We start from the raw sequence: 11,562 nt of genomic DNA, 5'->3' as shown, positions 1-11,562 counted from the left end.
TGACCAACAAGACGAACTGGCAACAAACAGACAGAGAACACAGGTATAAATACAAGGGGGATAATTGGGAAGATGGGCGACATGTGGAAGGGGGTGGAGACAAGCACAAGGACAGATGAAACAGATCAGGGCGTGACAGTTAGATACCATTATATATTTCCAAAACGTTGGTTTACTTTAATGTAGCTGCAAGCTAGGTGTTGAAAGCAACTGGGTGACTCATTCAATGCTAATGTAACATTTGCAGGCTGGTAGGGCTAATGTTAGCAGGTTAGTAGGGCTAACGTTAGCAGGCTAGTTGGCTAGTAACCTTGCAAGTTGATTCAGTGTAAACGTAACATTAGCACGCTGGTAGGTCTAACGTTAGCAGGCTAGTTGACTTGTAACCTTGCAAGTTGATTTGTCAAAATAAATAAAAAAACTATTTGCTTGTAAATTGGCTGAAGATTTTATTGAGTGCAAACTATTTGGTTTAATTTTAAGTTATATATTTGAAGTTATTTCTGTTTACATTATAGGGAAAAGGCCTCCATATTACATCACACCCCAGAAAAACATTTTCCAACATGACTACTGTCACGCCCTGACCATAGAGAGCCCTTGTTTCTCTATGGTGTAGTAGGTCAGGACGTGACTAGGGGGTGTTCTAGTTTAAAATTTCTATGTTGGTGTTTTGGTATGGTTCCCAATTAGAGGTAGCTGGTAATCGTTGCCTCTAATTGGGGATCATATTTAAGTAGCTATTTTTCCCACCTGTGTTTGTGGGATATTGTTTTGTGTTTGTGCATGTGCACCACGTAGTCACGTTTCGTTGTTCGTTTATTGATATATTTAGTTTTGCTAAGTTTCACTTTGGAATAAAGATGTGGAACTCTACACACGCTGCGCCTTGGTCCCGTTCTTACGACAAGCGTGACAGAATATCCCATCACGCAAGGACCAAGCAGCGTGCCGTGGAGGAGAAGGTGTTTTGGACATGGGAGGAAATCATGGGAGGACATGAGACCCTTCCTTAGCGGGAGTCACCAAGGAGCATGGAAGGACAGCGATGACGCCGGGGACCACGGCCACAGAAACCCCAAGATTTTTTTGGGGAGGGGGGGGCACATGGAGCTGGCGGTCGAGCAGCAGAGAGTGCCAGAGCCTGTTTGGGAGTCGGAGGAGGAATTTGATGAAAGATTCCGGAGAGAGGTGGTAGCGATGAGAATGCTGCAGCACAGGCGTGCTGAAGAGCATGACACCAGTCCGGTGCCATCTGCACCGGTTTCATGCATCTGACCTCCAGTGCGCCTCCCCAGTCCGGTACGTCCTGTGCCAGCTCCACGCACTAGCCCTGAAGTGTGTCAACAGTCCGGTGCCACCTGTGCCGGCTCCACGCATCAGGACTCCAATGCGTCTCCCCAGTCCGGTACGTCATGTGCCTCCTCCCCGCACTCTCCCTGAAGTGCGTGTCACCAGTCCGGTGCCACCTGTACAGGCTCCACGCACTAGGCCTCCAGTGCGAATTCACAGTCCAGAGCTTCCGGCGACGGTTCCCAGTCCAGAACCTCCAACGACGGTTCACAGTCCGGAATTCCCCGCGACGGTCAACGGTCCGGAACCTCCAGCGACGGTCAACCTCCAGCAACGGTCAACGGTCCGGAGCTTCCAGGCAAGGCGTCCAGTCCTGCTCCAGGGCAGGAGCCTTCCTCTGCGCCGGTGGCCAGTCCAGTCACGGCATCCAGTCCAGCTCCATGGCCGGAGCCTTCCTCTGTGCCGATGCCCAGTCCAGACACGGCGTCCAATCCCGCTCCAAGGCCGGAGCCTTCCTCTGTGCCGGTGCCCAGTCCAGGAACGGGGTCCAGTCCCGCTCCAGGGCAGGAGCCTTCCTCTGCGCCGGTGCCCAGTCCAGGCACGGCGTCCAGCCCAGCTCCAGGGCCGGAGCCCTCCTTTGCGCCGGTGCCCAGTCCAGGCACGACGGCCAGCCCAGCTCCATGGCCGAAGCCTTCTTCTGCGCCAATGCCCAGTCCAGGCACGGCGTCCAACCCAGCTCGAGGGCCGGAGCCCTCCTCTGCGCCGGTGCCCAGTCCAGGCACGGCGTTCAGCCCGGCGCCATGGTCGGATCTGGGGTCTGGGGGGGGCTACGACCCGCACCGGAGCCGCCACCGACACTAGTCACCCCCCCAACCCCCCCCCCCCCCCCATTTGGTTTCAGGTTTTGCGGCCGGAGTCAGCACCTTTGGGGGGGTACTGTCACGCCCTGACCATAGAGAGCCCTTGTTTCTCTATGGTGTAGTAGGTAAGGGCGTGACTAGGGGGTGTTCTAGTTTAAAATTTCTATGTTGGTGTTTTGGTATGGTTCCCAATTAGAGGCAGCTGGTAATCGTTGCCTCTAATTGGGGATCATATTTAAGTAGCTATTTTTCCCACCTGTGTTTGTGGGATATTGTTTTGTGTTTGTGCATGTGCACCACGTAGTCACGTTTCGTTGTTCGGTTATTGATATATTTTGTTTTGATAAATTTCACTTAGGAATAAAGATGTGGAACTCTACACACACTGCGCCTTGGTCCCCTCCTTACGACAACCGTGACAACTACAGCATTTTTCTGAATTCTGATCGGTTTTATGTAATAACTGTTTTGTTTTTTTACAGTGAGCCGTAACTTGGCATTGGAACTTTTGATGTGTATACTAATGCAAATCCACATGTTACATGTGGTTATGTTTATGCTACCTACCCTTTAACCGTAACCGCTAGACTAGCTAACGTCAGCAACCTAGGTTAGCCACAATAAATTGGAATTTGTAACATATCATACAAAATGTATTATTGACATCCACAAATTAATACATACCATACGAAATGTAACATATCATACTTAATGGAGGGAGACAGATTTACCTTTACTATGTTACGTCTACCCATGACTCTAGTTAGGTACTGTAAACTCAGCAAAAAAAGAAACTTCCCTTTTTCAGGACCCTGTCTTTCAAAGATAATTTGTAAAAATCCAAATAACTTCACAGATCTTCATTGTAAAGTGTTTAAACCCTGTTTCCCATGCTTGTTCAATGAACCATAAACAATTAATGAACATACACTAACAGCTTAGAGACGGTAGGCAATTAAGGTCACAGCTATGAAAACTTAGGACACTAAAGAGGCCTTTCTACTGACTCTGAAAAACACCAAAAGAAAGATGCCCAGGGTCCCTGCTCATCTGCATGAACGTGCCTTAGGCATGCTGCAAGGAGGCATGAGGACTGCAGATGTGGCCAAGGCAATAAATTGCAATGTCCATACTGTGAGACGCCTAAGACAGCACTACAGGGATACAGGACGGACAGCTGATCATCCTCGCAGTGGCAGACTATGCGTAACAACACCTGCACAGGATCTGTATTTCCGAACATCACACCTGCGGGACAGGTACAGGATGGCAACAACAACTGCCCCGAGTTACACCAGAAACGCACAATCCCTCCATCAGTGTTCAGACTGTCCGCAATAGGCTGAGGGAGGCTGGACTGAGGGCTTGTAGGCCTGTTGTAAGGCAGGTCCTCACCAGACATCACTGGCAACAATGTCGCCTATGGGTACAAACCCACCTTCGCTGGACCAGACAGGACTGGCAAAAAGTGCTCTTCACTGACGAGTCGCGGTTTTGTCTCACCAGGGGTGATGGTCGGATTCGCGTTTATCATCAAAGGAATGAGCGTTACACCGAGGCCTGTACTCTGGAGCGGGATCGATTTGGAGGTGGAGGGTCCGTTATGGTCTGTGGCGGTGTGTCACAGCATCATCGGACTGAGCTTGTTGTCATTGCAGGCAATCTTCATCGGACTGAGCTTGTTGTCATTGCAGGCAATCTCAATGCTGTGCGTTACAGGGAAGACATCCTCCTCCCTCATGTGGTACCCTTCATCCTAACATGACCCTCCAGCATTACAATGCCACCAGCCATACTGCTCGTTCTGTGTGTGATTTCCTGCAAGACAGGAATGTCAGTGTTCTGCCATGGCCAGCAAAGAGCCCGGATCTCAATCCCATTGAGCACGTCTGGGACGTGTTGGATCGGAGTGTGAGGGCTAGGGCCATTCCCCCCAGAAATGTCCAGGAACTTGCAGGTGCCTTGGTGGAAGAGTGGGGTAACATCTCACAGCAAGAACTAGCAAATCTGGTGCAGCCCATGAGGAGGAGATGCACTGCAGTACTTAATGCAGCTGGTGGCCACACCAGATACTGACTGTTACTTTTTGACCCCCCTTTGTTCATGGACACATTATTCCATTTCTGTTAGTCACATGTCTGTGGAACTTGTTCAGTTTATGTCTCAGTTTTTGAATCTTGTTATGTTCATACAAATATTTACACATGTTAAGTTTGCTGAAAATTAACACAGTTGACAGTGAGAGGACGTTTCTTTTTTGCTGAGTTTATATATATTCTTTCAATATATATATATATTTTTTAACTGAACCTTTATTTAACTAGCCAAGTCAGTTAAGAACAAATTCTTATTTACAATGACGGCCTACAATGATGGTAACACGTGTGCTAAACAAATACCTCAAGGATGCTTGAGGTGACCATGAGATGCTTTTCTTCCTCAATGTGTAAGTCAACGTGGAGTGTCGCTCATAAAATCATATACACCCATTAGACTCGTGGTGACAGCAAGCTTCTTCCTGTCTGCTGTGCTGTTGGATGAAGTGTTGACATCTGGAGTGTGACTGTAGTTAGTCACCGAGCAGAGCAGCGTCAGTCCTAATTTGAGGAGGCAGAGGGACCTCTCTCATGTGTTTAATGAGCATGGAGGCCACAGGGGCCTGCTGCCCTCTGGGAGGGGATTCTGCCCTATGGAGTGTCAGGATCTCCACAGGCCGAGAAAGAGAGACAGAGAGAGAGCGAGAGAACGAGAGACAGAGAGAGAACAAACGACAGAAAGAGAGAGAGTCAGAGCGAGAGAAAGACAGGGTAATATGCATGCATATTTAAGTGTGCATTGGGCAGAGGATGTATTGGATGTATTCTATTCACACAGTAGACTTCTCTCAGCTGTGTTCTGGCTTCTTCATTTCTGTGGTGTATTTTTGTGTCTCATTGAAAATCAGTGTCAGTATTTGTTCTCCTTCCTGCCTCGATGGGGCTGTGAACATCGGTGCCACATCTCACCCAGTTTTAAGGAGGTGCCACCATCTCTGTACTGTCTTTGGCAGTGACAACACAGGAGGATGATGACACACAGTCCGTCATGCCGGAGGCCCAGCTCTCTGTCTGTCTGTGTTGGACTAGCAGGCAGCTCCTGCCACATGGTGTGAGGTGCACACATGCATGGAATCATTCCTGTGTGTGTGTGTGTGTGTGTGTGTGTGTGTGTGTGTGTGTGTGTGTGTGTGTGTGTGTGTGTGTGTGTGTGTGTGTGTGTGTGTGTGTGTGTATGTGTGTATGTACATACAGTTTCTACAGACTGGCAGAGAGAGTGTGGGTGTAGTTTCAAATGCTCTTGAACAGATTTGGTCAAAAATGAAGAGAAAGTAAATCCTCCATTTCTTTTGTTTAGCACAATTTATTAAAATGGAACCCTGAGGGAGCAGGATTTAAACCTCTGAGTCTGAACAACACCTCCTTCATTCCCATCTAGTAATCCACCTAGCTCGTACTCTGCTATTGTATTCCTATGCTACAATCTTCATCTCACCCATAATGCACAAGAATTAGGATTTTGTAAATAGCTGGGGGACAATCATTGAAGTTGCTGAGTAACTTTCCTATATTCCTCTTGGTATTTAAGGCTGCGGTAGCTACTGTTTTGGTGCCAGACCCACATTTGGTGAACAAAATTGGAAAGGAAACTGAAAATATGACAACATGTCATACATAAAAAGAAGGAAGACATTTCACCTTACAGAAATAAGAAAACAGTCATGATTGAATGTTATGCGTTTGTGTGTGGCCATGTGTGGCCAATATTGGTTGGATTTCACAGCTTGTGGCCACAGATCCTGTATCCTGGTCCTGTATCCTGGTCCTGTATGGCTCAGGTGGTAGAGCATGGCGCTTGTACTGCCATACCTGAGGGTTTTATTCCAGGGGCCACTATACCTAAAATGGATGCATGCATGACTGTAAATCGCTTTCGATAAAAGTGTCTGCCAAATGGCATATATTATATTATTATATCCCAGAATGCATTGCCAGCTGTAGAAGAGGTTAAGTTGACTTGGTGTTTGATGGATTATTAAGGTTGGAGTTGGTGTGACACAACATGTGGTATGGTTGTCAGAACAAGTAGGCTGACGTTTACATTGTCAACTAGAAAGTATGAAACATCCTTATTTACATTATCAAAGTATTTCAATGGGAATAGTTTTATTTCCTTGTACAGTCATATTATCTTTGGCATAGCTTGAAGATGGTATTATTGCTGCCATAAAAACAATGCTTGGATCAATCACTTCCTACCTCAGCATTTCCTATGAAAACCAGCCCTGTATTCCAGTAGGGTATTCTTCTGATTGGACATACAAAAATCATTTTATTACAATTCTCGGCTAGGTTTTGACTTAAAAAAGCAAACATTCAATGTAGAACACTGGTTGTCTGAATTAGGCTGATTGTTATAATTGCACAAGTGGTTATGTCTCAAGTACTTTGACAGTCCAGAAGTGAGGAACTTCAGTGCAAAGCAAAGCCACTTCCGTCTCCATCATAACGCAACGCAATAAGAAAATACAGCAACATCCTTTGAGATGATTCAAACTGCTCTGAGTATGTACAGTGCATCGGCGGTCATATCAATCTTTTCAGGATTGCACAAACGTTAGGTTTCGTGTTCAGCCTCACACAAGATAGTACTTCCTCCCAGATAAAACTAAATAACAACAACAATAATAGACATACTAGTAAAAATATTGTTTATGGCCTACTCCGTTAAATGTTTCCTGTTGTCTTCTTTCTAACATATCTTTCTCACTTCACCCTCTTTCATGTCCATATCCAACTTCAACGTTAATGATTTTTGACTTCTGTTATTGGGTTGTGGTTGTTGGTTGAACAAACAGAGTAACACTACAATATGCAGAGTTTCCAGTTGAGCATTTTAAGAGTGTGAACGTTCTAGAATGCCCCGGCCATTTTCTTCTCTAAAGAGTGCCTTAAATCATCTTACAAAAGCATTTTAAACAAATAAAAAATATAAACAATGATAACAACATAATCATAACACTGTTTTTTTTGTCTGTCTGACAGTCCAGAGCGAACCATTTCCACAGCACTGTGCAAACACATAACATACGTAGCTACTGACTATAAAACAAGGCGGGGTGCTCTGGAGAGGCGCACTGAATGTTTTGATCAGGCGACGCAGTCCATTGGCCGCTTCTCTCTCTCTCTCTCTCTCTCTCTCTCTCTCTCTCTCTCTCTCTCTCTCTCTCTCTCTCTCTCTCTCTCTCGCTCTCTCATTGTGGTTGTGTGTGTTTGTGCTATGTTGCATAGCTCTCTTCTCTGCCATAAACCCAATAAGACTTTAAGTAGGACAGGGAGGTCAGAGGTCAAGCATTAGCATCACTGTTAGCTAGCCGGAGGGATGCGTTCATCAACAGTATTGTATCTTTGAGAAGCTCAGATTTTCAAACAGTAGCGAGCCGAGCGACTGTCTTAGGTATCAAGGCGTTGGAACTATGCAGCCTGTATGTTTCTAGAAACACTAGATTGTCGTAACAAATATGTAGAACAGAATGAAAAGCCATATTAGACACATCTGTTCTCTCCAGTTTCCAACCACCAGTTTCATCCTCTTGTTTTACAGCCTTCCTTCATAGTGCAATTCTGTTATTATTACGATTTTAGCAAATCACTTACAAGTGGTTCCTCTCCTCAGTACTGCATCTGACCTCTATGTCATGCCTCCCACTCACACCAGACACACACAGACGCCATCCCGGCTCCATGGCTCTACAGTAGCATGATATTCACCACTCACACCAGACACACACAGACGCCATCCTGGCTCCATGGCTCTACAGTAGCATGAGAATCACCACTCATACCAGACACACACAGACGCCATCCCGGCTCCATGGCTCTACAGTAGCATGATATTCACCACTCATACCAGACACACACAGACGCCATCCCGGCTCCATGGCTCTACAGTAGCATGAGAATCACCACTCATACCAGACACACACAGACGCCATCCCGGCTCCATGGCTCTACAGTAGCATGATATTCACCACTCACACCAGACACACACAGACGCCATCCCGGCTCCATGGCTCTACAGTAGCATGAGAATCACCACTCACACCAGACACACACAGACGCCATCCCGGCTCCATGGCTCTACAGTAGCATGAGAATCACCACTCATACCAGACACACACAGACGCCATCCCGGCTCCATGGCTCTACAGTAGCATGAGAATCACCACTCATACCAGACACACACAGACGCCATCCCGGCTCCATGGCTCTACAGTAGCATGAGAATCACCACTCATACCAGACACACACAGACGCCATCCCGGCTCCATGGCTCTACAGTAGCATGAGAATCACCACTCACACCAGACACACACAGACGCCATCCCGGTTCCATGGCTCTACAGTAACATGAGAATCACCACTCACACCAGACACACACAGACGCCATCCCGGCTCCATGGCTCTACAGTAGCATGAGAATCACCACTCACACCAGACACACACAGACGCCATCCCGACTCCATGGCTCTACAGTAGCATGAGAATCACCACTCACACCAGACACACACAGACGCCATCCCGGGTCCATGGCTCTACAGTAGCATGAGAATCACCACTCATACCAGACACACACAGACGCCATCCCGGTTCCATGGCTCTACAGTAGCATGAGAATCACCACTCACACCAGACACACACAGACGCCATCCCGGCTCCATGGCTCTACAGTAGCATGAGAATCACCACTCACACCAGACACACACAGACGCCATCCCGGCTCCATGGCTCTACAGTAGCATGAGAATCACCACTCACACCAGACACACACAGACGCCATCCCGGTTCCATGGCTCTACAGTAACATGAGAATCACCACTCACACCAGACACACACAGACGCCATCCCGGCTCCATGGCTCTACAGTAGCATGAGAATCACCACTCACACCAGACACACACAGACGCCATCCCGGCTCCATGGCTCTACAGTAGCATGAGAATCACCACTCACACCAGACACACACAGACGCCATCCCGGGTCCATGGCTCTACAGTAGCATGAGAATCACCACTCATACCAGACACACACAGACGCCATCCCGGTTCCATGGCTCTACAGTAGCATGAGAATCACCACTCACACCAGACACACACAGACGCCATCCCGGCTCCATGGCTCTACAGTAGCATGAGAATCACCACTCACACCAGACACACACAGACGCCATCCCGGCTCCATGGCTCTACAGTAGCATGAGAATCACCACTCACACCAGACACACACAGACGCCATCCCGGTTCCATGGCTCTACAGTAACATGAGAATCACCACTCACACCAGACACACACAGACGCCATCCCGGCTCCATGGCTCTACAGTAGCATGAGAATCACCACTCACACCAGACACACACAGACGCCATCCCGGCTCCATGGCTCTACAGTAGCATGAGAATCAATGGCTGCAGTGGCAACTGGCTGAAGACAACTGGCTGTAGGCCTACAGGAAAGGAACAGCCCTGTCCTAGTATGTACCATCTAGTAACAACACAACCCAGACAGACGTCCTCCATTTTGACTGTATCATATGGCTCATGGAACAGACAGAAACACCCTATGGAACGCCAGTGTGTTCTGACTATGTGAACTGGTTCCCCTTGCCCCTGTGAATCATAATGGACCAGCAGAGATGAGGAGTCCACTGAGCTCCATTCCCAGAGCAGCAGCGGGAGGGAGGGAGAATGCTGTACTGTATGATGTACGGTGGGTGGGCTGCTGTTGCTTTTAGAGTGGTGGTCGTTGGGAATCTGGCTCAGACCAACCTTCCAGTGTGTTGTGTAACAGAAAAAGGAAAACATTCCCATTCCCAACATGCGGGCTGGTCTGGACGCCATGTTTCCCTTCCTGTAATCTGAGTTATCCTCAACCACTGTGTGTCTATCCCTGGAGAGCAGAGCCCTTCTGATTCCCCACCCAAACCTTGCAACATCCCCTGTTTGACAACCAACGCAGAGGAAAACATTGAGATTGTGAGTAAAACCCGACACTGCAGTATCACAAGGTCTTTCAGCAGCCGGTCAGTACAGAGAGACAGGATCTCTACTGGACTCCCTGGCCAACATGTACCTCAGACCCTAGATTGGCCCCTTCCCTTTGCCCCCCACACCCTTCATCAAGCAGACATGTAAGGGCACAGTGGTCAAGCACAGGGGACGTCGTTGGGCAACTGAATGTCCTCACTTTGTCACAGCATCAATAAAGTGAAAGGACACAGAAGGAGAGAAACAGACATATTTAACAATATTGTGGCTTTGCATGTTGAGATGGTTTTTTTTGCTTAGGGATTCATAGTCCAGTCTGTGTTGAGTTCTCTGACAGTCACATCATGCTCTTCCTGTAGTCAGTCTGCTTGCCGCTGTTGGAGGGTGTGAGGGGTGAGAGGGAGGCAGGGGTGATGGGTGGGGAGTCCAGCTGACGGTAGAGAGCCCTCAGCTCCTTCACCTCCTCTAGAACATCCTTGGCCTGACCCCATGTGGACGCTGCCTCCTTCAGCAGCCTCTCTGCCTCCGCCCGGGCCCCGTCCGAGGAACCCCTGGAGCCCTTGGAACCTGGCGAGTACTTCCCTTTCCCCTTCCCCCGCTCCACCTCCTCCCCCTTCGTCCCCTGCACCTGCATCAGCAGCTCCTGAGTTCTCTCCAGCTTCTGAGCGATTAGGTCCTGCAGCTGGCTGATGGGCGGCAGGTTGCCCGGGGGGGCGGAGGTGGCAGAGCGGGGGATGGATGTCCTGGGTTTGGTGGCCTGCGTCCCGGAGTGTGAGAGGATCTCGTCCATGGAGGCGCAGCGGCTTTTCTCGGCTGGTGTGAGCCTCTTGCCCGGCTGAGGAGTGCAGGACTTCCCCATCGGGCTCTGAAGTTGCTGTTTGTCGTCCCAGGTGACCCCGGTATCGCGCGGCAGGCTCTGGGACTTCCCAGTGACCTCTGCGGGAGTCGCTAGACAGATGCTACTGATGGCACCCTCTGTTTTGGACCTGAGGCAGTCGAGCTGAGTGGATTTGTCCAGGTTGGCCCGGAAGCTCTTGTCACAGGTGTCCTGGCCGTCTGTGCTGGGGCTGTCCTCCTCCTGGATCAGGTCAAGGGTCAACATGCCGTCAGAGGTAGAAGTGGAGGCCTGGATACGGAACAAGGAGAAACAGTCTGTTAGTGATATTAGACACAGTGAGAAACACTGAGATCAGGGTAAGGCCCAGTGTGATTTAGTTAAGTTAGGAAATGAATTGGATTAAACTAATGAAAAATTCCAGTTGAAAGTAGTTTGATCATTACCATGTCCAACTGACTCATTGAATTAAAGCTCAATTGACCGAGTTGGAAT

General features: G+C 48.6%; 1 protein-coding gene across 1 annotated transcript in view; it reads right to left on the bottom strand.

Annotated features, from left to right (window-relative positions):
• Positions 1 to 5,532: 5,532 nt before the first annotated feature.
• Positions 5,533 to 11,562, bottom strand: part of LOC115184929 (pleckstrin homology domain-containing family O member 1-like) — a 45,454-nt gene continuing 39,424 nt past the window's right edge. The window contains exon 6 of the mRNA XM_029745509.1: positions 5,533 to 11,358. Coding sequence (XP_029601369.1) covers positions 10,570 to 11,358 — 789 coding nt within the window. The 3' untranslated portion in view covers positions 5,533 to 10,569. The remainder of the gene's footprint in view (positions 11,359 to 11,562) is intronic.

Source organism: Salmo trutta, chromosome 3 (genome assembly GCF_901001165.1).
Source record: "Salmo trutta chromosome 3, fSalTru1.1, whole genome shotgun sequence".
Taxonomy (NCBI): domain Eukaryota; kingdom Metazoa; phylum Chordata; class Actinopteri; order Salmoniformes; family Salmonidae; genus Salmo; species Salmo trutta.
This window is presented reverse-complemented; position numbering and strand designations above follow the sequence as displayed.